This window comes from Odocoileus virginianus, chromosome 17 (assembly GCF_023699985.2).
Source record: "Odocoileus virginianus isolate 20LAN1187 ecotype Illinois chromosome 17, Ovbor_1.2, whole genome shotgun sequence".
In the NCBI taxonomy this organism is placed as follows: domain Eukaryota; kingdom Metazoa; phylum Chordata; class Mammalia; order Artiodactyla; family Cervidae; genus Odocoileus; species Odocoileus virginianus.
The window spans coordinates 25,237,929-25,265,682 of NC_069690.1; the positions used below are offsets into that span (position 1 = coordinate 25,237,929).

Consider the following 27,754-nt stretch of genomic DNA (forward strand, 5'->3'; position numbering starts at 1 on the left):
TTGAAAAATAAATAAATAAATAAAGTTAGTGCTTTGTGCAAGTCATTCATCCCTCTGAGGCTCAATTCTATCACAGTAAAATAGGGATAATAACAGGGAGGTTAGAATAAAAGAAAATTAAGTGTGTGAAGCACTTGGTATGTATGAAGCTCTCAATAAATTTACTAATGCCTAAGAGTAAAACATTGGTAAATTGAGCCTCAGAGAGATTAATGATTTTCACAAAGCACTAACTTTAAATTCTGTGTTTTTTCCCTGCTTCCCCATGGTCTTGTTCTGGTGGCTCAGACAGTAAAGAATCTGCCTGCAATGCAGGAGACCTGGGTACAGCCCCTGGGTTGGGAAGATCCCCTGCAGAAGGGAATGGCAACCCACTCCAGTATTTTTGCCTAGAGAATCTCTTGGACAGAAGAGCCTGGGAGGCAATAGTCTATGGGATCACAAAGAGTCAGATATGACCAAACAACTAACACTTTCACTTTTCTTAGGCAGTGTTTAATAAAGAGATACTTAATCATTGAATGACCAAATGAAGATCACGGTGTGTGGGTTGGGGGGAGGGGAGGGGAGGCTACATGGCCAGCCAAACTTCAAGAGGCAATGGCATCTGGGCCTGGGGAAGACAAGATTGGAAAAGACTGGAGAAACAAGATTGGCCCCATGCGGATGATTTTTTTCTTAATATTTATTTATTTATTTGGCTGCCTCAGGTCTTTGTTGTGTCATCTTTCTTAGTTGCTTCACAGCATGGGAATCTTAGTTCCCCACCAGGAATCCAATCCATGTTCCCTGCGTTGCAAGGCAGATTGTTAACCACTGGACCACAAGAGAAGTCCCCATGCTGATAATTATTGAAGCTGGAGTGTTGATGCATGGGTCCCTAAAGGATCACCATCCCCTATTCTCTACTTTTATGTCCATATGAAACTGTCCATAATTAAAAAAGAGGTAATGTGGTGGAGGAAGCCCTGAATCGGGCATCAAGAAAAGTTAAAATAGAAATTTCCCCGGTGGCCCAGTGGCTGAGACTCCATGCTCCCAATGCAGGGGGCCAGGGTTCAATCCTTGGTCAGGGAACTAGATCCCTCTCGCATGTGGCAAGAAAGAGTTGCAGTGCCACAGCAAAGATCCCATGTGCCACAGCTAAGACCCAGTGCAGCCAAATAAATATTGGGATGGAAAAAAAAGTTAAAAGTATTAAAAATAAGACAAATTTTGAATCCCTGGGGGGTGGATATTTTGCACAGACACAACCACCCTCAGATCCTCCCACCCATCTTGGGAAGCTGGATTTCTTTTCTTCATCCTGGGTCTAGAGCCAACAATTCTGACTGCAAGCTCACTGCTCTTTTCCCTGCCCTGTGGGGGTCTCCATTCAAGAAACTCCATGACCAATGAGGGCAGAGCAGATAGACCAACAGATGGTATGAAGCAGAAGCCCACCTACCCCGGCCCAGTCCCAGGGCAGCTGCTGCCTCCACCCCACAGTTAATGAGATAATGGTCCCCTAGGGAAAGAGGCACTTAGTGCTGACAATGAGGCTAATTAGCAGAATGCCAATTAGTACTTGGGGACCGCTATACAAGGGAGGGGGAATTGCTTGTGTGGAAATGGCTTTTTCAGAGGAACAGAGGGCTGCACTCAAAGGAGAGGATAGGAGCAAAGCCACAACATCCCCTCTCTCCACGTCATCATCCACAAGGACCTCTCCTCCAGGAAGGCCTCCTAAAGTACTCGCTGTTTTCCCTCTGTTTCTTCCTGCTCAATTCTGAGATTGAGGGGTGAGGCCAGAGGAATGAAGGGCAAGAGCCAGGACTGTGCTAAACTTTTTTCCAATTGCAAAATATTTCAGATATACAAAAATATCTGGAAAAATTACGCATAAAATTTATATCCCACAACCCAACTTGAGAAATAAAAAAGTCAGGGCTTCCCTGGTGGTCCAGTGGCTAAGATTCCATGATACCAATGCAGTGGGCCTGGGTTGGATCCCTGGTCAGGGAAACTAGATCCCACATGCCACAAGTAAGAATTTGCATCCTGCAACTAAAGATCCCACATGCTGCAACAAAGACCGAAGATCCTTCAGGCTGCAATTAAGACCAGCAGCCAAATAAACAAATATTAAAATAATAATAGTAAAAGTCACCAGTTCAAAGAGCTCTCACTGTATACCCATTATCTTAGCCTTTTCTCTCTACCTGCCATGGGAGGCAACCCTCCTCAATCCAGTGTGTTCTATACTGTCTTGTAGCTACGTATGGATGTGACAGTTGGCCCATAAAGAAGGTTGAGCACCAAAGAAGTGATGGCTTTTGAGCTGTGGTGTTGGAGAAGACTCTTGAGAGTCCCTTGGACTGCAAAGAGATCAAACCAGTCAATCCTAAAGTCCTTCATTTGAAGGACTAATGCTGAAACTGAAGCTCCAATACTTTGGCCATCTGATGCAAAGAGCTGACTCATTAGAAAAGACCCCAATGCTGGAAAAGTTTGAAGGCAGGAGAAGGGGATGACAGGACAAGATGGTTGGATGGCATCACCAGCTCAATGGACGTGAGTTTGAGCAAGCTTCAGGAGATGATGAAGAACAGGGAAGCCTGGCATGCTGCAGTTCATGGGGTCACAAAGAGTGGAACTCGACTGAACAACACACTCTCTTGTACACAACATTGTGTACTTTCTCTCTTCTCTCTGCAGGAGTGCGAACCAATAGAACTCTATGCAGTGACAAAAATGGTCTCCATCCAGTATGCTAGCCACTAGCTGTGAGTGGCTCCCGGTCACTTGGTGGCTGATGCAAGGAACTAAATCTTTACCTAGTTCTAATTGCTATAAATTTAAGTGTAAATAGCCAAATGTGGCTGGTGGCTACTGTACTGGACAGTGAAGCTGTGTCCTATGAGGGTGGGGACTTTGTGGTACTCACTGCTGTGGGTCTAGATGATGTCTGGCAAAGAGCAGGTGCTCAATAAATATTTAAGTCAACGACTGAATCTTTACAGCAAGACAGTTATGTAAGTATTATTCCCATTTCCCCAGCTTCCCTTATGGCTCAGCTGGTAAAGAATCCGCCTGCAATGCGGGAGACCTGGGTTTGATCCCTGGGTTGGAAGATCCCCTGGAGAAGGGAATGGCTACCCACTCCAGTATTCTGGCCTAGAGAATTCCATGATCTGTATAGTCCATGGGGTCGCAGAATCGGACACTACTGAGCGAGTTTCACTTTTACTTTCATTCCCATTTCCCAGTTGGGACCACCAAGGCCCAGAGAAGTGATGTGACTTGACAAGGCCACTGAGGTAAAAAGTGACAAGCCCGAGACTTGGGCCCAGTTCTTCCTGACCTCAAGCCTGTACCCTTGCCCTATACCCTTATACCCCTATACCCTTACCGACTCCCAGGGGCTTCCCTAAGCCTCCCCTGGGCAGTCACTTGAGGAACAAGGTGTGGCCCCTCTGGGCCCTTCTCTGGGTGCTTCCCTCACCTGCAGCCGCACCCAGGCTCCATTTTCCTCCAAGAGTCCCGGTTTGGGTCCACGCTTCCTCCCACCCAGGCAGCCCTGTGTGAACACCTGGTCTTCCCAGCACTGAGTGATGGGGCTCCAAAAGCCACAGACAAGTGGAGCAGAGCTGAGATGAAGCCAAAGAAAGAAAGGAGTGGGGTGGGGAGAGGGGGTGAAGGGCCTGTGTGGGCCTGGGGGGCTGCTGAGACACACAGTTCGGCCAAGGAAGAGACAAGGACCTTTTCTAGGCTTTTATTTATGAAATGCTCATTGAACGGATACAAAGTTAGTGTCTTTGTCAGCAGCTGGTGGAGGGGGTTCATGTGCATCCCCCCTCCCACCCGTCCCCACCATGGGCCCACCATGGGCGCTGAAGCCAGCAGTGACTCCATCCTTCCCTCCACCTTGGCAGTAATGAGCTGGGAGAGTAGGAGGCTGGCCCCAGGCATCCTGGCAGGAATCTTGCTTCTTCTTTGTAGTAGTGGTTTGAACTGGGCAGCAAGGAGGAGGAAGCTCTCTGGGACCCTCTTCCATCTCCCCAACCCAGGGTTGGGAGTGTCCTCTTTGATTATTTCCCAAAAAAGATCCTTTGTGACTTCTCTAGTCCCCTCCAGGGATGCCTGCCTCCCCTAGGTCTCAAAGGCATTGCCCCGGTCCTGAGGGTTAGGGGGCAAAGAACCAGAGGCGGTGTAGCCCAGAGGCTGGTGACCTCTTCCAGGCCAGAGGAGCTGCAGTTATGTCCACACTTCTAGGGGCATCACACCCTCCTTGCTACCCAGGGAGGGTAGCAAATACTCATCCTCCAGGAACTTGAGGGGGAAGTGGACAAGGTGGCCCTGGACCTGGGTGAGTTCAGACCGGGCCAAGGGAGGGCTGACTGTGGCCAGGGGCTCCACGACCACATACTCCCGAAGTGCCCGCAGGGAGCGTGTGGCATTGGATGGCAGGCATCGGAAGATCTGTGGGTGGGGGATGCATGGAAGCCAATAAGGCTTGAGGAGACTCTGCTAAGAGTCCAAGCCTAACCGGGCTACATGCCCCCACTCCCCACACCATATCCCCCTACACTGACCCTGAACCCCATGATGCCCCCAGACCCTCATCTCCTTATGAGAATGGCTGTGTGAAGTGGCTCCTCTCCATCCTGCCCTGGACAAAATAATCCCTGAACTTTCCTGGGCCAGCACTCTCCCCACACACCTGCTCATAGATATTGGCGTTGCTCTCAGCTGTGCCTTGCCACAACTGGAAGAAGGCATCACAGACAGGGTCTCGGAGATCCAGATCCGGCCAAGCAGCAGCCCCTAGAATCACGCTGCAGGAGAAAGGGGTCCCAGTGGGGTTAGATTAAGATCCTTCAAGGGCCTGAGTACCAGAAAAGTTATGGTGGGCCTATCCAGGTAATTGAAAATAGATGCATGGTTAAACAGTAAAATTAGGGCTTCCCTGGTGCCTCAGGCAGTACAAATTCTGCCTGCAATGTGGGAGACCCAGGTTCAATCCCTGGGGTGGGAAGATCCCCTGAAGAAGGGAATAGCTACCCACTCCAGTATTCTTGCCTGGAGAATTCCATGGACAAAGGAGCCTGGTGGGCTTACAGTCCATGGAACTGCAAAAAGCTGGACAGAAGTCAGCAACTAACACTTTCACTAAACAATCAAATCAGTGTAAACAAGTCCAACAGAGCTTTAATTTGTCTCTACTTTGGTGATGACTTTAATGCTTTAAAAAAAATACCAAATTATTTTTGAAATACTTGTTTCCCTCTCTCTCTCTCTCTTTTTTTTTTAGTATCCCCGGGGGCAGGTACCCTAAACTGGATTAGTCTGTCTCTAAGTACTGAAGCAACTAAGCACGCAAGCAAGTACTAAGTAAGTACTAGTAAGGGGCTTCCCAGGTGGTGCTAGTGGTAAAGAACCGCCTGTCAATGCAGGAGACTTAGGAGAAGCAGGTTTGATCCCTGGTTCAGGAAGCTGTCCTGGAGGAAGGCATGGCAACCCACTCCAGTATTCTTGCCTAGAGAATCCCATAGACGGAGGAGCCTGGTGGGCTACAGTCCATAGGGTTACAAAGAGTCAGACACGATTAAGTGATTTAGCACAGCACAAGAACTAGTAATCCAGTACTACCTCTAGACAATCCTCACACCTGTTTAAAGGGCAAACCCTCCCCCTTTCCAACTCCTCCCACCTTGTAGCATCCCTCCTGGCTCTACCTGAAACAGTGCTTCCGCAGACTCAAGGCAAACCTGCCTGCCTGATACTCCACACCATTCATGAGGGATGGCTCCATTTCCGTGTCCTCGATCAGCACAGCCAGCTCACTGTCCCGCTTCCCCAGCAAGCTCCGGTCATTGATGTTTGCTGAGCCTGGGTGGATGCAGGACACACTGTGTCTTCCTGAGCCCAGGGAACCCCACCCCACCCCATCACCTCTACCCAAGCACCGGCCTGTGGGCAACACGCCTTCTTTGGCCTCCATCCCCAACTGGACGTCAGCTGCGATCTCCATTACCCAGTCCCATCCCATTTCCCCTGGTTGGGCCCTGCTCCACCTCTCCCCACCCTCCTCTCATTGCTGGGGACCCAGCACTGACCAATGATGACTGTCCGGTCATCTGCGATAAGCATCTTGCTGTGGATATAGATGAGCTCCGAGATTGGGTGCCCACCTAGTTCTCCATGTGTGCGCAGCCCACAGATGGAAATGTAGTTCCGCCACTCTGTCCCCACTGTGAGCAAGGGACGGGAGGGACAGGGTGGGGAGTGAGGTGAGAGGTGCCCTCCATTGCAGGCGGAGTCCTGGTCCATCCACCGCCTCACTTCAGAAGCCCTATATAGCCTGGTCTATACACTTCTCTCTGCACTAATAGGCCACCACGGACTCCGGCAGTAACCACAGAAGCATGCGGGCATGATAGCCTCCGTCCCTCCATCCCTGGGGCTCCAGTCCCTCAATCTCCCCCTCCCCGGGGGTCCAGGGCTTGAACCCCCAGCTCCCAGAACTCACTGGCTGCTTTGAGACGATGTAAAATTGAATATTCCCCACGACACAGCGTCCTGAGCGAAAAGAATCGGTGAGGGAGGTGGAGACTGGATGGTGGGGTGGGGGGGTGGGGCGGGGTGGGGTGGAGGGATGTCAGAAAAGAGGTGGACCTCAACAGTCCAGCAAGAAGGGGTCAGGATGGGGCCATAGAGGGGCAGAGTCTGGCAGGGGTTGGGGTGGGCGGGGCGGGGCGGTGGTCACCTGTAAGTGAAGTGCAGAATGGCCTGGATGGAGTTACCACCACCTGTGGAGATGTCACCCTCGAACCCAGGGAGCAGGGGCAAAAGTACATAGACTCGGAAGCACTGCCCCTGTCTGGGGAGGAGCGGAGTCAGAGGTGTGACCCGTCTCCCAAGCCCCAACCCTCCTCTCACCCCTCTAGTCTATCTTAAACCACACCCACAACCCCCAGATTCCAGGCTGGTCTGCCTTACTTGTGGGCCTTCAGGATTCTGTCCACAATCTCATCGCCCACCTTGTTCAGCACCGTCCGCCCATCTGAGCAGCTAATGAAGAACTGATTCTGGAGCAGGGACCAATGACAGACGTCAGCAGTCCGGCCCCCGTCAGCAGTTCCTGCCCTCAGCTCCCTGTTGCCAATTCCCATCCCCAGGCTCTCGGCCCTGGGTCCAGCCTTTACCAAGGTCTCCAGGTCCAGCTAGGCCAGCCCTCAACGACTGAGCCCACTGTCAGGATATCCTAAGTTTCTCTGCTCCACCCTCACCCCGACAGACCTCAATGTAGAGGAAGTGCCGGCTCTCTCTGATGGTGTGCAGATAGGCATTGAGAATGGAGTTCTCCAGGGTGCCGGCTGACCAGCGGTCCACTGACCGCAAGACCTGCGGGAACGACAGATAGGATGTGGCTCCTGAGTCCAGGAGAGGACGCGTTCAGGGGCAGGGGCGGGAGCGGGAGGGCGCTCTCGGTCAGGGAGAGTGCTGAAGGGAGGTTGCGCTGAAGGCAGCGGGAGGGGGCGGGCTGGATTCCGAGCCTCACCTGCACGGTGGCGCACTGCCCTCCGGAAAGCGTGAAAGGGAGCTGGTTTGCGGTGCTCGTGGACTTGGGCAGCAGGTAGGGGTACATGGGTATCTTGTACTTGGCCTTGGTAGTCTAAGGCGGAGGGGTGGCAGAGTCAGGGAGATGGCTAGCTGCCCCGGGCTCCCGCCCACCCTCCAGCCTCGGAGGGATCAAGCACCTTGGTGAAATTCCAGCGCTGGATGAAGTGCCGGGCAAGGTCCCGGGCTGGTGGGCCGTGGACTGCCACCCCAATGTCCCGCCATGGCATCCGGGGCATAGTCTCCCTGTCAATGAAATCTGGGGGGAGGGAGAATGTCCCGGGAGAGTCAGGGAAGAGATCAGGGACGGTCCCTTGGGAACACTTGGGTGGGGGGGGGGGGGGAGGAGGTGCTGACCAGAGAGGAGGTGGCATTACCCTTGACCCAGTTCATCCCATCCTCAGACCCAGGCCCGCCCTCTGCCCCGGCTCCCAGCTCTCAGGGACTTTGAAGAAGGGGGACCCCCTACCATCAAAAGGCCGATCCAGCTGCACCCAGTCCTTAGTGATAAGATTGCTGTAGTCCTTGCCCAGCCAGAAGAGTTGGTTGTGAGTGAGGTCAGGGGTAGCTGGAAGGTCTGAGCATGAGGTGGAAGGCTGTAGGGGGAACACACCCAAGCCAGGGGCAAGGAGAGGTCATGGGTCACACAGAGCCAGGCCAAAGAGAAGAAAGGAGCACTGGAAGACGGAGAGACAGAGAGACACACAGAGGAAGAATGAAACAGAGAGAGTTTGATTCCCAGGCTCTCCCCTTCAGATGCATTTGAAATCCCTAGAGGAATGGGTAATGGTCATGGGGAGGCAACTGAGTCAGTATATTCAAAGCAGGTTGTTGGGGGTCCCAGAAAGGCCTAGGAACCTTGAATGCAGGCTATGACTGGAGAGGAAGGCTGCAGCTGGGAAGGGGTGTGGATTTACATTAGTTGAGTTGGGGGGCGCTCAGGAAGGCCTTGGGGGATTACCTGGGGGGCAGCTGACTCAGAGGAGTCCCCCAGGTCAGTCAGTCTGTAGTGTATGTCATCCCAGCGGCCATAGGCGAGGTCCAGCCCCCCCAGGAAGGCCACTACTTGGTCCACCACCAGGAGCTTCTCATGATGGGCCCACAATGTCACCTGGTCTGGGTGGCGCATCACCTGGAGCAGGTATGGGGGAGTTCATGAGGGTGGGCGTAGGTGGGAGAAGCCAGAGGCAGCATTTGGAGGAGGCGGGGAACAGAAAGATGGGAGGATGAGATGTTCAAGGACAGGGAGGGTTGAGAGGATGGGGAACTGTAGTGAGGAGGGCCAGAGGAGAGGGGTCTCTGGGGCCTGAGTCACCTTTATGTTGGGATGCAGCAGCATCAGTGCCCTCTTGCTGTAGCCACTGTTGATGGCCAAGGCCAACTCCACTTCCTTGAACAGCAGTACAGACACACGGACACCCTCCTCCTGGTGGTCAGTGAGGGAATCAGATCCTAATGACCCTTTCCCACCCTCAGGATTTCTGTATGTTCCTCCTCTCCACCCAGAGATCCTCAGTGCTATGCCACTGACACCCTGCTTTGACGCTTACAGCAAACTTAGATTGAATATCATATATCTGCTCACTCACTCATCCATCTACACATCTACCCACATACCTAGCATTATTGAGCCATCCATCTTCCCAAGAATTTACTCATCCCCTTATCTACCATCTATCATTCATCTATCTACTCACTCTCCTGGGATCTACCTTCCCAACCTCATATCCTTCTATCTATCTCCCCTTCCATCATCTATCCATCCCCTCACCCACCCACTCTCCATCATCCACGTATCTTTCCTCCCATCCATCAACATCGATGGATGCTCCCAACATAGCAGACACTGCACCTTGTACTGCAGTAGTAGTATTCATCAGCCCAATGAGAGAGACAGATATGTCCATCCCCCGGTAACACAATAGAGTGTATAGGGTATTGGGAGGAAAGTCTCCAGCAAGGAGAGGAGGGGCAAGAACAGGGAGGTTGGTCCTCTTCTCTAAGGGAGTTCTCCCTAGGGAAGTGAAGAGGTGATGTTTGGGAGACTGAACCAGGATGGGTACATTTCCTCCTCTTCAAGTTTCAGACTCCTTACCTCCTCCCCCCACCCCCCGCTATGCTATAGTCTCTTCCGATCAGTCTCCACCCACAAGCCACCCCTTGACCATACCTCCCCTCCAGCCAGACCACTCTCCTCACCGCCTTCTTCTTGAGCATAATGTCCAGTCTCCAGTCATCTGAATGGGCTGGACGCTTCAGGTAAATCTCAGGACTCAACCTGGGATTCAGGGCAGCAGGTGAGGGTAAGCTAAGCTTCCAACAACAGCCTCTCCTCCCCTTCCACTCCTTTTCTGACCCAAAAGCTCATCTGTTGCAGGTACTAACCCACCCTTTCTTGCTCAGGTTCTTCCCCCACTTACCACCAGTCTGTGATGAAAATCTCTTCTTGAGCTCGCAGGATGGCATCTGCCACAGCAGCAAAGTAACCTGCCCCATTCACAAACCTGGGGGGAGGCCAAGCCAAGGAGATCAGGGAAGTCAGAAGCCAGAAAGCTCTGGAGGGTGAAGACCGAAGGACAGTCATGGGTCAGAGGTGACAGCAAGGTCAAAGACCAAGAGTGATCACAGAGGTCAGATAGTAGCAGATATTTCAAAGTGGAATAAATTTGCCAGTATGTACTAAATAAAATTGAAAGTTACAAAAGACACAATAAAGAAAATGTCTAAAGACCGGGAGGATTAATACATCACATATAAAGAGTTCCAACAAATCAGTAACAAAAAGACATATAAGCCAACTGAACAAAGAATAAGAACTGATAGCTCACAGGGAGAAAATGGCCAGTCATAGTTGAAAAGATGTTCAATTTCATCGCCAAACAAGGAAATTGATATTAAAATAAAATAACTTTTTAAATCCACTCTGGCAAAAATTAAAATTACAGGTAACACTAAGTATCAACATATGGGGGAGTGAGTATTCTCATAGACTATGAGGATATAAATTGGTTTTATAGCCTTTTTAGAGGACAACTTGACAGTATCTAACAGAATATTAAATGTACATACTTCCTAATACCATTAAATGCACTTAGTAATTCTGTATCTAGGAAGACATCCCATTAAATGCTTAGGCAAATATTGTGTTTATTGCAGTATTGTTTATAAGACTGAAAGTGGGAAATAATGTAAATGCCTAATCTCTAACACATGTATTAAGTGGGAAAAAAAATAAAACAAAGGAGAGGACGCATGATCTTATTTACATTAAAACAAAAAGTAACATATATGCACAAGTGCATGAACATATGCAGGAAAAGATCTGGGAAGATAATATCAAGCTATCACCAAGATTACTTTTGGGAAGAGATATGCAGGAAAAGATCTGGGAAGATAAATATCAAACTATCACCAGGATTACTTTTGGGGAGAGAAATGGGATTTGTGGGAGGTGGAGTAGGGAAGAACTAAGGTATGGAGGGTAGGTAAAGGCTTGTGCAAGTTCTGCATTGTTAGACTTTTATTTACTTTTTAAATATTTTGTTTATTTATTTGGCTGCAGGGGGTCTTAGTTGTGACATGTAGGCTCTTTGTTACAGAACCCAGGCCCACTGCATTGAGAACAGTGAACCTTAGCCATTGGACCACCAGGGAAGCCCCTGTTAGACTTTTAGTAACTGTTCTGTTTGATGGTGAAGAGCAGGGTCTTGACCCAGACTGCCTGCATTTGAATCTATTGTTTACAAGGTGCGTGACCTTGGCAAGTTATTTAACTTCTGCTTAACTCAGTTTTCTCATCTGGAAAATGGAGATAACAACTGTACCTGTGTCATGGAGTAAGTTCATAACCTTAAAGCAGCTTCCCTGGGGGCTCAGCAGGAAGAATCTGCCTGCCAGTGCAAGAGACATAGGTTTAATCCCGGGTTGGGAAGATCCCCTGGAGAAGAAAATGGCAACCCCCTCCAGTATTCTTCCCTAGGAAATCCCATGGACAGAAGAGCCTGATGGGCTACAGTCCATGGCATCGCATAAGAGTTAGACATGACTTAGCGACTAAACAACAACAACTGCTACTGCTAAGTCACTTCAGTCGAGTCCGACTCTGTGCGACCCCATCCCTGGGATTCTCCAGGCTAGAACACTGGAGTGGGTTGCCATTTCCTTCTCCAATGCATAAAAGTGAAAAGTGAAAGTGAAGTCGCTCAGTCATGTCTGACTCTTCACGACCCCATGGACTGCAGCCTACCAGGCTCCTCCGCCCATGGGATTTTCCAGGCAAGAGTACTGGAGTGGGGTGCCATTGCCTTCTCCGAAACAACAACTACAAAGTATAAAACACTCAGAACGGTCCCTGGCTCATACTAACTTGTACAATCAGTTCTTTTGTTAAAAAATAAACTTCAAAAGGGTACAAATGAACTTATCTACAAAAAAGAAGTAGTTACAGATATAGAAAACAAACTTATGGTTTCTAGGGGGTAATGGGGGAGGTAGGGATAAATTGGAAGATCAGGACTGAAATATATATACTACTATGAAGCAACTTAGCAGTAGTATATATAAAATAGATAATTAATAAGCACCTACTATAGAGCACAGAGAACTCTACTCAATACTCTGTAATGACCTATATGGGGAAAGAATCTAAAAAAGAGTGGACACATGTATAACTGGTTCTCTTTGTTGTATATCCAAAACCAACACATTTAAATCAACTCCAAAAAAAATTTTAAAAACCCACAAAATTCTCAACACTAACACCAAGGGGGGGAAAATTGTTTCCATGACTCCTCTCTGCTTATGATAAAAGTTAACCTCCTTAGCTAGCAGGAGAGGCGCTGATCAGGCCCTCAAACATTTGTTTTTCTGGCCGCGCTGCACATGGCAGGCAAGATCTTATTTCCCTGACCAGGGATTGAACCCACACCCCTTGCACTGGAAGCACTGAGTCTTAATCACTAGTCCTCCAGGGGAAGTCCCCTTCTCCACTCTTTTCTGGCTGCTGCTCCTCAAACTGGCCAGACAATTTCTAGCTTCTCTGAAGAAACCGCCCTTCATTTTATCTTGCTAACATGAACCTCAGAGTTACCGCCTTCTGCAGGCTAGTCCAGACATCCTGCACTAGAGCAGATGTCCCTCCTCTATGCTTGGTACTCTGTATCTATTGCCAGCATGGCAAATTCGCACTGTTTCATGATCGAATCACCTACTGTGTCTTATCCCTGCCATGGACCTGGCACATAATGGGTGCTTAGAAAATATTTATTAAATAGACCGAATGAATCAGAGAGATTTGAGATCTCTGAGAACACAGAGGGTCAGTGGGGTGAAAGTGGGTTAGAAAGGTCACAGGAGGTCAGTCAGAGAGGTCAGGGTCAGAGATCACCTAATTTGGGGTTCAGAAAGATCAGAGGGGAATCAGAGGAATCAGAATGATCAAAGGTCAGGGGGTGGGGGCGACTGGAGGTCAAAGGGGTAGGTTACTGAGGTCAGAAGGGGTCAGAGGAGAGAGAAGGTCAAGGACTCAGGGAACACCAAGGAGGGTGAAAGACCACTGACAATTTCAGAAAGGACATCAGTGTCTCACCACTGGGCCAGGGTCCCAGGCCGAGGAGGAGCATAGCTGTCGTGCCGGTGCAGCTGAATGAAGTCTCTGCCTGGGCCCTGGGCCAGCTCGGTGATCTCCTGGGCCCACCACCGTGCCTGCCGGTAGCTGCTGCACTTGAGAATCAAGGACCTGGGCAAGAACAAAGGATGGACCACCATCCTTGCCCTCCATACCTCTGGCTTGGCCCAGAAACCCTCCTCCTTTAGCTGTCCACTCTTCCCCACCTCCTTCCTCAGTCCATACTTGATTTCACAGGGACAGGGCATACATCTGTCTTATTCACAGTTGGGTTCTTGGCACTTAGTATTGTGCCAGCTGCTCAAGTTTGTTGTGTTTGTTTGTTTGTTTGTTTTTTGGGGGGGTGAGCTATGCAGCATGGCATGTGGGATCTTAGTTCCCTGACCAGGGATCACACCTGTGCCCCTTGCAGTGGAAGCATGGAGTCTTAACCACTGGATCAGCAGGAAATTCCCTCAAGTTTATTGAATGAATAAATGAATGGGCAGAGTGCCCTTTCTTTGCATCAAAAGCCCTTCCAAGACTGGCCTGGGACCTGGGACCCTTTGCTGCAATGCTTGCACCTGGACCCACCGCTCCTGGAGCAACAAAACACAAAGAAACTATATGGGACTAAAAACTGTGTGCAAAACAAAACAAAAAATAAAAACTGTGTACATGTAGTTAGGGCAAATTTTGGACAAAAGATACAAAGAGACCAAAAACCCAACTGCCCCTTCTGCAAAGCCCAGAGCAAAGGCAGGGTAGTGCATGCCCCCTGAATGCAACACCACCTAAGGAAGAGGCAAAACACTAACCCACCCCTCCAGCCTGACCTCTGGACATATCCCTACCCTCATCCCACATAAGGAAGCAGCTCGTTCCGCCCTCTCCCCGAGGGAGGGAGCAAGCAAGGGAACCTATTGTTTGTTCCCACACCCCCTCAACCCCAGAGAAAGCTCTGGGTCAGCCTCTAGGAGCAGCCCCAAGCATCTGGCTAGAGTGTTCCCTGGTTCCAAATCATGGCCATCTCCGGAGGGGTGGGGTGGAAACACCTTCCTCTCTTCCCTGGTCTCTTCCACTCATCTCCCCTTAGGGCCCCAGGCTGCTCTTCACTCACCAGATGCCTGTCCACACCAGGGAGGCCTTACCTGTGAGAGGTGTCGACCCGGACCCCATACCGTGCCTCTGTACTCCTTTTCCCCACCTGCACCTCGAAGCCAGGGTCGAAGAGCTGAACAAAGGAGATGGTGCCGGTCTCGAGGCACATGTATAGCAGGAAGGAGTCCTTCACCACCAGCCACCTGAAGTGGAAGGGCTACAGCCGTGCCTTCATGCCCCCCCACCCTGGGATCTCCTTCCTCACCCCCACCCACTGTCCAGCCACTCTGCTCAGCCCTCACCGCTTGGACCAGCGATAACAAACTTGGTCTCGGCCGCAGCAGGTGAGGCCAGGAAGGCGGTGGCCACCTGAGCGCTTCCGGATCACCCCCTCCCTGTGGGGAAAACCAGGAAGAGGTGCTGGAGAGGGATCCAGGGTTCAAACCTGTGGGGATAAAGTCAGACCCCCAGCCCACCCTGCCCTGCTTTCCCTATTCTCGGGGAGGGAGAGATTCAGACGTTGGCAGATGGTGGGTGAAGAGTGTCAGACACTCACAGTCCTTTGCATCCGAGGTCTGGGATGAAGGACAGCTGACTGACTTCCAGGAACTCCGTCTGCAGAGGAAGAAAAAGGCTCAGAGGAGAGACTCATTGTCAGTCCCTCAAATCCTACCAACCCTGGTCCTCTGCCCCCAATCCATCTCAAGAGACCTGGCGTCAGCCCCTGAACTTACCATGGCATGGTAGTTGCGGTAGAAAGACATAGTCAGGAGGCGGTTGAGATAATTCTCCAGGTATTTCTGAAGTGAAGGGATGGGAGACAGAGAGACGGATGGGACCAGAGCCATTTGTACCCAAACACCTTCCCAGAGGACCTGGTGTCTGGTCCCACCTGCTTGCTAGAGGTACGTCTGGAGGAGCCCTCAGGACCTGCTCGGGGTAGAGAGGGTATCTCTCTGCTGTCTCCCTCTGAGGCTGGAGATGAAGCAACAGCAAAACTGTGGAAGGGATGAGCGAGGGTCAATAGGAGCTGGAGGCTGGGTGCCTGGGGTCCTGAAGCACTGGAGGCAGGGACTTGGAAGAGGCGAGAAGACCTAGAAGGTAGCAGCAGGAATGCCCCCTACCCTGAGGATGGAGACAGAAAAAGGTGGGAGGCTGCCAAGGGTGTTTTGGGCATCCAGCCCAGCTGAGATACTGGCCCAGAACCACAGACAGGCAGAGCTGAACAGGGAAGGTTTCCTGGTAACTGGGGTCAGAGGAGGGGGCCCAGTGGCCAGAGTTGGGGGAGCAAAGTAGCTGCGGTAGGGTCAGTTGTGGCCTGGGGATGAGACAGGCAGAAAGCAGCGACGGGGGCTGGGGCAGTGACACCCCTGGCTGCCTTGAGGTGAGGGGCAGCTGCCCTACGCAGGAGGCAGCCTTGTCCCCCTCACCGAGCCAGAGGGAGCAGACTCATCAAGACTTTGTGTCTCAGGAGGTCCCGATGCAATTCCTGGAAATGACGGAACTTCTTCTTGGTTGTCCAGGTGAAGTCACCGTGAGTCAAGCGGACAGAGTACAGAGTGCAGGTGCCCACCTGGGGGAGTGAGGAACTGAATGGATGTTCCCTGGTTGGAAGGCAGCCCCTCACTCTGGCCAGCCCTCCCCCACCCCCATTCCTTGGGGCCAGCCCAGCCACCTTGGATCCACTGGTGTATCTTTCAGTGCCCACCACCTGAGCTATGACAGGGACCCCAGCGGCAAACACCAAGGGGTGCGTTTTCAGAGGCTGGAGGTGGTAGATGGCCAGAAAGGGGTGCATCCGGTCGGCTGGTGGGAAAGAAAGTGGAAGAACGTGGACTCCAGGAGGTCTCAGCCCTCCTCCTCCTCTCCCCGAGGCCATCCTCCCTGTGTACCTGGGTCCTCTCCCTCCTTCAGGGTGTCCACCTCATCGGGCTCCATCTGTAACTGGCTGGAGTCCAGGTCATCCCCAGAGGGGAAAAGGCTCTGGGGGGTCGCCGCCATCCTGGGAATATGGGGAGGCCTCAGAACGGTGATCTGCTCCAGAACTCTACGCCCCATCCCACCCCCACGGCCCTCGGTCTCCCCAGGTCCCCCGCTTTCCCCCATCCGGCTCCCGCTGACTCTTAATCTCTCTTTGATTAGAATCCATCGGTCCGCACAGCCCTGCCAACTCGCCTCTAATCTCCATCCCCTATCTCTGATCCTTCATCCAGAAAGCCCGAGCCCCGCCTCCTGTTCCTTAATCAGGATGCCAAGGAACAACCGGCCTGGCCCGGATGGCCCCGAAGCGGGGCAGAGGAAGGGGCCCCGGGGAGGGGGGGGGGGGGGGTTGTTGCAAGGGGTCCCGAGCCGCCGGGTCTCCAGTCAGGCCAAGGCAGCTGGAAGAAGGGGTCCAGGCAGGAATGAGGAAGTTAAGCGCTCCCCGCCCGGGAAAGAAACCCCGAAATCTGAGCATGCGGCTGAGTCAGGAGGCCCCGCAGCCCGAGCGCATTCCTGTCCCCGCCAGATCTCCTGGGCCCGGGACCTCCGCGGCGCCCCCTCCCCGGCCCCCTCACCCGGACAGCCCGAGCGGGCGGCGGCGCGGCTTCGCGAGCGCAGGCAGCGGAGCAGAGCCGGAGCTGGAGTCCACACCCCAGAGGGCCCGGGCGGGGCGGGCGCTCAGGGCCTGCCCTCGGGGGCGGGACGGGCCCCCGGCCTCACCTCCGCGGGATTCTCGTCTGTCCTGTCCCGCCCCCGCCGCCCTCGGCCCGCCCCGGCGTCCTGCGCGCAGTCGGGACGCGGGGCCGCCCTCAGCTCTGCTGCACCGCGCCGCCCGCTTCTCGAAGCCGTGCGGCGCCATCAGCCTGGCTGTCCGTCTGTCCCGCGTCGTCGGTCCGCGCGAGCCCGGACTATGCCCAGTGGGCGCTCAGCGACCTTCCTCCACTCAGGCGCCAGCCCCCCGGGTCCTCTCCGGCCGCTGATCCCGCCTGGGTCACAGGCGGGACGCGCCTCCGCGGCGGGGACCTGGCAGAGCTCATTTCCCGGGCGGGCTGCGAACCACTTCGGCCCGGCTTAGCCAGCGTTTGTAGAAGAAAGGAATGATGAAAGGCAGGAGGGGTGGGGACAACAAATTCATTAACGTGCTCAAGCTTGCATTCTTTCATTCATTCACTGTTTATTGCGTCCTTGCCCCTCGCCAGACTCCGAGCCTACAGTTAATGAACAAGACTAAGACGAACTGCTCTTCTAGAACTAGCAGTCTAGGGGCAAACAGGAAAAGTTTCAAATTCTAAAAGACAAAATATTTCATTTTTTTCAGAGCAGATTCCTTTATCTCTTCTAAATGGAAGAATGGGTTGATGGACATTTCTTGATGGCCATTTGGGTTGTTTCTAGCTTTTGTCTATTGTGAATAAAGCTCCTATAAGAAGCATCATTACGAACAAAGCTAGTGGAGGTGATGGAATTCCAGTTGAGCTATTTCAAATCCTAAAAGATGGTGCTGTGAAAGTGCTGCACTCAATACGCCAGCCAATTTGGAAAGCTCAGCAGTGGCCACGGGACTGGAAAAGATCAGTTTTCGTTCCAATCCCAAAGAAAGGCAATGCCAAAGTGCTCAAACTACCGCACAATTGCACTTATCTCACACGCTGGTAAAGTGATGCTTAAAATTCTCCAAGCCAGGCGTCAGCAATATGTGAACATGAACTTCCAGATGTTCAAGCTGGTTTTAGAAAAGGCAGAGGAACCAGAGATCAAATTGCCAACATCTGCTGGATCATCGAAAAAGCAAGAGAGTTCCAGAAAAACATCTATTTCTGCTTTGTTGACTATGCCAAAGCCTTTGACTGTGTGGATCACAATAAACTGTGGAAAATTCTGAAAGAGATGGGAATACCAGACCACCTGACCTGCCTCTTGAGAAACCTGTATGCAGGTCAGGAAGCAACTGTTAAAACTGGACATGGAACAACAGACTGGTTCCAAATAGGAAAAGGAGTACATCAAGGCTGTATATTGTCACCCTGCTTATTTAACTTGTATGCAGAGTACATCATGAGAAACGCTGGGCTGGAAGAAGGACAAGCTGGAATCAAGATTCCCAGGAGAAATATCAATAATCTCAGATATGCAGATGACACCACCCTTATGGCAGAAAGTGAAGAAGAGCTAAAGAGCCTTTTGATGAAAGTGAAAAAGGAGAGTGAAAAAATTGGCTTAAAGCTCAACATTCAGAAAACTAAGATCATGGCATCTAGTCCCATCACTTCATGGTAAATAGATGGGGAAGCAGTGGAAACAGTGGCTGATTTTATTTTTCTGGGCTCCAAAATCACTGCAGATGGTGATTGCAGCCATGAAATTAAAAGACGCTTACTGCTTGGAAGAAAAGTTATGACCAACCTAGACAGCATATTAAAAAGCAGAGACATTACTTTATCAACAAAGGTCCGTCTAGTCAAGGCTATGGTTTCTCCAGTAGTCATATATGGATGTGAGAGTTTGACTATAAAGAAAGCGGAGCACAGAAGAATTGATGTTTTTGAACTGTGGTGTTGGAGAAGACTCTTGAGAGTCCCTTGGACTGCAAAGAGATCCAACCAGTCCATCCTAAAGGAGATCAGTCCTGGGTGTTCATTGGAAGGACTGATGTTGAAGCTGAAACTCTAGTACTTTGGCCAACTGATGCGAAGAACTGACTCATTTGAAAAGACCATGATGCTGGGAAAAGATTGAGGGCAGGAGGAGAGGGGGACGACAGAGGATGAGATGGTTGGGTGGTATCACTGACTCAATGGACATGAGTTTGAGTAGTCTCCAGGAGTTGGTGATAGACAGGAAGGCCTGGCGTGCTGTGGTTCATGGGGTCGAAGAAAGTCGGACACAACTGAGCAAGTGAACTGAACTGAAACGTTCCTGGGTAAGTCTTTCTGTAGAAATACCTTTTCGTTTCGCTTCTGTAAATAGCTAGAAACTTGCCAAATTTATTTGATCTCTAATTGCACACATTTATATGGAGATATGGTAAAGAAAGTGACAAAGGCTATTTTAAAATGATCATTAAAAAGCACTTTTTAAATAAGTGAAATATTTTTAAATGGGGGGAGTATTTTAAAATGAGAGGGATCTGCCAAACTGTTTTCCGAAATGGTGGTTCTGTTTTACATTTCCAAAATCTGTATGATAATTCCAGTTGATCTGTAGCATGGCCAAGATTTGATATTGTCAATCTTTTTAGCATTAGTCATGCTAGTAAATGTAAAATAATACATCATCTTAGTTTTATTTGCATTTCTCTAATGACTAATGATGCTGACCATACTTCAAGTGCTTATTGACCATTTTTATGTATCTTTTATTAAGTGTTTGATTCTTTCATTGACTGTTTAGAAAACCATGTTATTTAACTTATTAAATTGTAAGAGTTCTTTATATATTAAATTGGTCAAAAAGTTTGTTCAGAATTTTCAAGTTCTTTGGGGTTTTTCATAAGGTGTTATGGAAAAATGAAAATGAAATTTTTTACCAACCCAATATTTTGGATACAAATCCTTCATCAGATAAATGTACTACAAATATTTTCACCCAGAAGATAGCTTCTCTTTTTAAAATAATGGTGCCTTTTGGGAATTCCCTGGCTGTCCAGTGGTTAGGACTTGGCTCTGACTGCAGGGCCTAGCCTCGAAGCACAGCCGAAACAAATAAATGATGCCTTTTGAAAAGCAGAGGCTTTTTATTTTGATTAATTTGTGGCCTATAGACTATTACTCAGCAATAAAAATAAATAAAGTGTAAAATGGTGCAACCACCTTGGAAAACAATTTCAAAATGTTAAGCGTAGAGTTACTGTGTTTGTGTTGTGCTTGTGCTAAGTCACTTCAGTCGTGTCCGACTCTTTGCGACCCCATGGACTGTAGCCCGCCAGGCTCCTTTGTCTACAGGATTCTCCAAGCAAGAATGCTGGAGTGGGTTGCCATTTCCTTCTCCTGGGGATCTTCCCAACTGAGGGACTGAACCCATGTCTCTTAGGTTTCCTGCCTTGGTTCTTTACCACTAGTGTACAGGCAAGCAATTCCACTCCTAGCTATATTCCAAAAAGAATTGAAACATTTCTTCACAGAAGCTTGCTCAGGAATGTCCATAGAAATGTTATTCAAGTCACCAAAAAGTAGACACAAACCAAATGTCCATTAAGTTATCGATGGATAAACAAAATATGGTATATCCCTACCATGAAATATTCTTCAGCCCTGAAAGTAGTGATGTACTGATAGCCTGCTACAACATGGATGAATCTTGACATGTTATGCTAAGTGAAAGGAGCCAGACACAAGGGACCACATATTCTATGAGTCCATTTTTATGAAATGTCCAGAATAAGTAAATTCAAAGAGACCATAGCTGGACCAGTAGCTGGGGAGAGGAACAGGGGGGTGACTGCTAATGGGCACAGAGTTTCTTTTGAGGGTGATGACGTTACATTAGCTGTGACGGTTGCTCACCTCTGTGAATAAAAAAACAAACAAAACCATTCAGTTGTAGACTAAAGGGTGAATTTTATGGCATATGAATTATTCTCAATAAAGTTATTACAAGAAACACAAACTGTTAATACATACAACTGTTAATACACACAACTGTTAATACATACAACATGGGTGACTTTCAAAAACATTGTGCTGAAAGAAGCCAGACACAATAGAAGAGTACTATGTGATTCCACTAATATTGAGTTCTGGAACAGCAAAGCCGATCTATAGTGACGGAAATCAGATCTGCAGTTGCCTGTGGCAGGGAGTGGGGAAAAGAGGGACAGTAAAGGGCACAGAGGGAACTGGGGGAGGGAAATGTCCCCTATCTTGATTGGGGTGGGGATTACACAGGTGTACGCACTTGTCATTGGAAAAGACCCTGATGCTGGGAAAGATTGAGAGCAGGAGGAGAAGGGGGCGACAGAGGATGAGTCAGTTGGATTGCATCACTGACTCAATGGACATGAGTTTGAGCAAACTCCGGGAGATAGTGGAGGACAGGGAAGCCTGGCATGCTGCAGGTCATGGGGTCACAGAGTCAGACATGACTTAGCGACTGAGCAACAACGCACTTATCAAAACTCATGAAACCACACACTAAGATATGTGCATTAAATTGTAAATTTTTACTTCAATAAAGTTAATTTAAAAAACAGATGTTCCATAAACCACAGCAGGATCCTCTATGACCCACCTCTCAGAATATTGGAAATAAAAGCAAAAATAAACAAATGGGACCTAATTAAAATTAAAAGCTTCTGCACAACGAAGGAAACTATAAGCAAGGTGAAAAGACAGCCTTCAAAATGGGAGAAAATAATAGCAAATGAAGCAACAGACAAAGAATTAATCTCAAAAATATACAAGCAACTCCTGCAGCTCAATTCCAGAAAAATAAAAGACCCAATCAAAAAGTGGGCCAAAGAACTAAACAGACATTTCTCCAAAGAAGACATACAGATGGCTAACAAACACATGAAAAGATGCTCAACATCACTCATTGTCAGAGAAATGCAAATCAAAACCACAATGAGGTACCATTTCACACCAGTCAGAATGGCTGCTATCCAAAAGTCTACATGCTATAAACACTGGAGAGGGTGTGGAGAAAAGGGAACCCTCTTACACTGTTGGTGGGAATGCAAACTAGTGCAGCCACTATGGAGAACAGTGTGGAAATTCCTTAAAAAACTGGAAATAGAACTGCCATATGACCCAGCAGTCCTGCTGCTGGGCATACACACTGAGGAAATCAGAATTGAAGGAGACACGTGTACCCCAATGTTTATCGCAGCACTATTTATAATAGCCAGGACATGGAAGCAACCTAAATGTCCATCAGCAAATGAACGGATAAGAAAGCTGTGGTACATATACACAATGGAATATTACTCAGGCATTAAAAAGAATACATTTGAATCAGTTCTAATGAAGTGGATGAAACTGTAGCTTATTATACAGAGTGAAGTAAGTCAGAAAGAAAAACACCAATACAGTACACTAACACATATATATGGAATTTGGAAAGATGGTAACAATAACCCTGTATGTGAGACAGCAAGAGAGACACAGATGTATTGAACAGTCTTTTATACTCTGTGGGAGAGGGTGAGGGTGGGATGATATGGGAGAATGGCATTGAAACATGTAAATTGTCATATGTGAAACGAATCACCAGTCCAGGTTCAATGCATGATACAGGATGCTCGGGTCTGGTGCACTGGGATGACCCAGAGGGATGGGATGGGGAGGGACGTGGGAGGGGAGTTCAGGATGGGGAACACATGTGCACCCATGGCGGATTCAAGTCAATATATGGCAAAACCAATACAATGTTGTAAAATAAATAAATTAATTAAAATAAAAAATAAATAAAAATTTTTAAAAAACCAGATGTTCCAATATAAAATAAAAAATCAAGCGTAGATTTCAGTCAGGCAATGGAGTCAGCAGTGCTTTCCGACCTTTCCCACATCATGACACCCTAAGGGAATAACAGTGTAGCTCTTGGAGGGCATTTTATTTATTTATTTAAGTATTTGGCTGCACCAGGTCTTTTTTTTTTTTTTTTTTTTTTTTAATCTTTGGCTGTGCTGGGTCTTTGTTGCTGCTAGAGGGCTTTCTCTGTTTGTGGCAAGTGGGAACTATTCTCTGATTGCGGTGCTCAGGCTTCTCTTTGCAGTGGCTTGTGGAGCACGGGCTTGAGGGCTTCAGTAATTGCAGCATGGGGCTTTGTTGCTCCGCGGCATGAAATGAACCCATGTTCCCCTCATTGGCAGGTGAATTCTTAACCACTGGATCACCAGGAAAGTCCCCATGCCAGGTCTTACTTGCAGCATAGATCTCAGATCTTCTTGAGGCTTCCAGAATCTTTTTCTTTATTCTAAGTTGCTGCATGTCAAATCTTAGTTGCAGCATGTGGGATCTAATTCCCTGACCAGGGATTGAACCTGGGCCCCCTGCATTGGGAGTGTGAAGTCTTAGCCAGTGGACCACCAGGAAAGTCCCTATTTATTTATTTATTTATTTATTTTTATTTACTTTTTATTTGGCTGCACTGGATCTTAGTTGCAGCATGTCGGATCTAGTTCCTGTGACCAGGGGTCGAATCCAAGCCCTCTGCATTGGGAGCACAGAGTCTTAGCTGCTGGACCACCAGGGAAGCCCTTATTTATTTTTTAAAACTAATTTTTATTGGAATATAGTTGCTTGGAGGGCATTTAGAGTCTTTGGTTAGCACACTTGGGACCCCAGTTCCCAGCTTGGGCTCTGGCTGCCCTATACCTGCTGGGGGCATCAAGGCCTGCCAGGAACAAGCTCTCGGGAAGTTCATGTGAGGTGATAAAGAGTAGACTCTGGAGTTAGACTGAAGAGGGTGAGGTTAAGTTACTGGTCTTCTGATGACTGCCTGTGTAACCTTGGACAAGTGACCTAATCTTTCAGTTCCTTGGATTCCTCATCTGTGCAATTGCGTAGGAATGACACTGACTTTATTTTTTTTTCCATTTATTTTTATTAGTTGGAGGCTAATTACTTTACAACGTTGCAGTGGTTTTTGTCATACATTGAAATGAATTAGCCATGAATTTACATGTATTCCCCACCCCGGTCCCCCCTCCCACCTCCCTCTCCACCCGATCCCCCTGGGTCTTCCCAATGCACCAGGCCCGAGCACTTGTCTCATGCATCCAACCTGGGCTGGTGATCTGTTTCACCCTAGATAATATACATGTTTTGATGCTGTTCTCTTGAAACATCCCACCCTCGCCTTCTCCCACAGAGTCCACAAGTCTGTTCTATACATCTGAGTCTCTTTTTCTGTTTTGCATATAGGGTTATCGTTACCCTCTTTCTAAATTCCATATATATGTGTTAGTATACTGTAATGGTCTTTATCTTTCTGGCTTACTTCACTCTGTATAATGGGCTCCAGTTTCATCCATCTCATTAGAACTGATTCAAATGAATTCTTTTTAATGGCTGAGTAATATCCATGGTGTATATGTACCACAGCTTCCTCATCCATTCGTCTGCTGATGGGCATCTAGGTTGCTTCCATGTCCTGGCTATTATAAACAGTGCTGTGATGAACATTGGGGTACACGTGTCTCTTTCAGATCTGGTTTCCTCGGTGTGTATGCCCAGAAGTGGGATTGCTGGGTCATATGGCAGTTCTATTTCCAGTTTTTTAAGGAATTTCCACACTGTTTTCCATAGTGGCTGTACTAATTTGCATTCCCACCAACAGTGTAAGAGGGTTCCCTTTTCTCCACACCCTCTCCAGCATTTATTGCTTGTAGACTTTTGGATAGCAGCCATCCTTACTGGCGTGTAATGGTACCTCATTGTGGTTTTGATTTGCATTCTCTGATAATGAGTGATGTTGAGCATCTTTTCATGTGTTTTTTTGCCATCTGTATGTCTTCCCTGGAGAAATGTCTGTTTAGTTCTTTGGCCCATTTTTTGATTGGGTCATTTATTTTTCTGGAGTTGAGCTGGAGGAGTTGCTTGTATATTTTTGAGATTAACCCTTTGTCTGTTGCTTCGTTTGCTATTATTTTCTCCCAATCTGAGGGCTGTCTTTTCACCTTGCTTATAGTTTCCTTTGTTGTGCAAAAGCTTTTAAGTTTCATTAGGTCCCATTTGTTTATTTTTGCTTTTGTTTCTAAAATTCTGGGATGTGGGTCATAGAGGATCCTGCTGTGATTTATGTCAGAGAGTGTTTTGCCTATGTTCTCCTCTAGGAGTTTTATAGTATCTGGTCTTACACTTAGATCTTTAATCCATTTTGAGTTTATTTTTGTGTATGGTGTTAGAAAGTGTTCTAGTTTCATTCTTTTACAGGTGGTTGACCAGTTTTCCCAGCACCACTTGTTAAAGAGGTTGTCTTTTTTCCATTGTATATCCTTGCCTCCTTTGTCGAAGATAAGGTGACCATAGGTTCATGGATATATCTCTGGGCTTTCTATTCTGTTCCATTGATCTCTATTTCTGTCTCTGTGCCAGTACCATACTGTCTTGATGACTGTGGCTTTGTAGTATAGTCTGAAGTCAGGCAGGTTGATTCCTCCAGTTCCATTCTTCTTTCTCAATGTTACTTTGGCTATTCGAGGTTTTTTGTATTTCTATACAAATTGTGAAATTATTTGTTCTAGTTCTGTGAAAAACACAGTTGGTAGTTTGATAGGGATTGCATTGAATCTATAGATTGCTTTGGGTAGTATAGCCATTTTGACAATATTGATTCTTCCAATCCATGAACACGGTATATTTCTCCATCTGTTTTTGTCCTCTTTGATTTCTTTCATCAGACACTGACTTTAAAAGATCATTGATACAATCAGATGAGATAATGTGTAAAAGTCCCTAGAATCTATCTGGCATGGGATAATTAATCAATTGGGGCTATTTTCATAAGAGGGGACAAGAGCTACTGGACCGTTTAATGAGAATGTAAACATTTCCCTGATTGATAAACTTTCTTGTTCTGAAAAAATAGACTATCCTTTCAAATTTTACATCGTGGGCATTCTAAATAGAAATGAATCTCATTGTGAAATACAAATGAATCCTCAGCAGGGTCCAGCCTGGCACAAAGTTGTCTGGCATTACTGTAATGAATTTTCACTGTGCCTGTCTGTCCTGGCACATATGTGTCTGATTTTACCCTACCTCCCCTCTCAGTCTTCTGCTTCTCCATGGAAATCAGAGACAACCCCCAAATTAAGGGGGCACAAAAGGAGAGGTGTTTGAGTGGGGGTTCCCCCACCCCTTCCCTCCTCCCTGTTCTCCCCCTTGCATCTCCTGGCGCCGATAATCACCAGGCGGTCTGAGGCTAAGTGGTAGTTTTGCCTACAGTGGAGGGGCATGGAAACCACACCCCTCCTGGGGCGCTCCTGGCCTTTCTCAGCATCTCCATCTTCTCTGTTGTTGCGATGGGTCTGAAGGGGGCATGGTGTTTCCCATGGTGTGGGTGCCGGAGACAGCGAAGGACTGATGGAGGAGCAGGTATGGGGGGCAATAGAGGAAAAGGCGGGGTGCAGTCAGACAGACAGACTGTGCTAGAGAGAGAGGCAAATGCTCAGACCAGGGGAGGGAAAGGATGATCTCTCATCCTGGGTGGGAGGTGGGTCTATCACTTCACCACAGGACTGGCTAAACACTTTGCTGGCCCCAGTATGAAGTGGAGAAGTGGGATCCCCCCCTTATTAAAAAAATTATTAAGAATTTCAAGACAGCGAAAGCAGAGCATGACACCAAGTGCAAGCGCCCTTCTGAGCGTGGCCTCTTGTGCCAGCGCACAGCTTGAGGGCCAAGGAAGCCCACCCTGCCACCAGCTTCCCCTCTCCCTTTCGCCATCTGATGCTGGTGACACTCACCCTGCCAAGTCCCCAGCCATCTTCCCTGGCTTCTTTTCCTCCTCCTGATCCCCTGTACACATCTTCCCCCTCCAATGTCCCTTTTAGGCCTGGATCCAGCTGCCCCTCCAGATCCAGACAGCAGCCCGGCTGTAGCCCCCATTGCCGCCGAGGGAGGGATACCATCCCTAGGGTCTGGTGCTTACTTCAGCAGGAAGGCCCGGCTCTCCTTCCGCCACCAGCTGCATGATGTAGCATCAGCCAACGACTCCACCATCTGATGCGGGGAACCGGGGGCTACACCTCCAGGCCTTGGCAACCTTCCTTCCCCACCTTCTCATCTAAGACCAAGGCCCTTCCCCCAGGACCCTCATGACCTTCTTATTAAATACATTGAGAGTTGCTTCTGAGTATTGTGTGTGCCTGTGTGTGGTGTGTTTTGGAGAGGAGATGGGGACCACGACACCAAGCCTGTGTGATGGGGCTGAGGTGGGAAGTGCAGCAGGGTGGGAGGGAGGACACAGGAGTGGGAAACAGGAGGCACCTGATTTCCAGCAGAGCCCAGGTATGCCCAGCGGGAACGAGGTTTTGTGAAACCAAGCTTCAGAGCTGAAGGTGGTAAGACCAGTTTGGAGCAGTCAGTGGGTAGGCAGAACAGCAGATTGGGCTAGGGAGCATTTTTGTTTGATAAATATCAAATGTCTACTCCCTGCCACTTATTGAAAATATATCAGTCACTCAAGCACAAGGAATTCTCTTCTCACTGAATTTGCTTTCTGGTAGGGGGAGGCAGACAATAAATAAGCATGGTAATAGGAGACCCTGAAATGTACTGTTGTGAAGAAAATAAACAGATAATGTGAGAAAAGGGTGGTGGTGTTTCTTAAAATTCAGTTAGGAAAGGCCCTTCTGTGGAGGGATGGAGTTTGCGGGGTTGTGGAGTATAATGGAAAGAGGAATCAAAGATGCTTTGAGACAGGGAAGACCGGGAGAACAGGTTTTGCAGAAAATCAAAACTTCTGCAGTGGTTATTTTAAGCTTGAGATACACACGTTTGGGGTCAGAGATTCTTCACT

The 27,754-nt window shown here is 48.7% G+C and overlaps 2 protein-coding genes across 4 annotated transcripts; one reads left to right on the forward strand and one right to left on the reverse strand.

Moving 5' to 3' along the window:
- Positions 1 to 3,740: 3,740 nt before the first annotated feature.
- Positions 3,741 to 17,243, reverse strand: PLD2 (phospholipase D2). Of its 2 annotated transcripts, XM_020913032.2 has the most exons (25): positions 16,864 to 17,243; positions 16,201 to 16,310; positions 15,984 to 16,114; positions 15,739 to 15,881; positions 15,201 to 15,306; positions 15,043 to 15,108; positions 14,865 to 14,923; positions 14,611 to 14,703; positions 14,359 to 14,511; positions 13,190 to 13,339; positions 10,023 to 10,106; positions 9,802 to 9,880; positions 8,918 to 9,028; positions 8,564 to 8,734; positions 8,072 to 8,198; positions 7,743 to 7,861; positions 7,544 to 7,657; positions 7,282 to 7,386; positions 6,982 to 7,070; positions 6,749 to 6,862; positions 6,512 to 6,561; positions 6,099 to 6,233; positions 5,718 to 5,871; positions 4,703 to 4,817; positions 3,741 to 4,461 (listed from the first exon to the last, which is right to left on the reverse strand). In XM_020913032.2, the coding sequence occupies exons 1-25, from the start codon at positions 17,145 to 17,147 to the stop codon at positions 4,237 to 4,239; spliced, it is 3,087 nt and encodes a 1,028-aa protein (XP_020768691.2). In that variant the 5' UTR covers positions 17,148 to 17,243; the 3' UTR covers positions 3,741 to 4,236. The 2 variants fall into 2 exon arrangements, with proteins under 2 accessions (XP_020768691.2, XP_020768692.2); XM_020913033.2 differs by lacking the exon at positions 8,564 to 8,734.
- A 116-nt stretch (positions 17,244 to 17,359) lies between these two features.
- C17H17orf114 (chromosome 17 C17orf114 homolog) lies at positions 17,360 to 27,086 on the forward strand. 2 transcript variants are annotated; one of them, XR_011492217.1, is made up of 2 exons: positions 17,360 to 19,208; positions 26,787 to 26,867. XR_011492217.1 is itself a non-coding variant. In XM_070478960.1 (2 exons), the coding sequence occupies exons 1-2, from the start codon at positions 26,256 to 26,258 to the stop codon at positions 26,957 to 26,959; spliced, it is 246 nt and encodes an 81-aa protein (XP_070335061.1). In that variant the 5' UTR covers positions 26,195 to 26,255; the 3' UTR covers positions 26,960 to 27,086. The 2 variants fall into 2 exon arrangements, 1 of the variants encoding a protein (XP_070335061.1); XM_070478960.1 differs by lacking the exon at positions 17,360 to 19,208 and adding an exon at positions 26,195 to 26,328 and having other exon boundaries at positions 26,787 to 27,086.
- Positions 27,087 to 27,754: the final 668 nt, after the last annotated feature.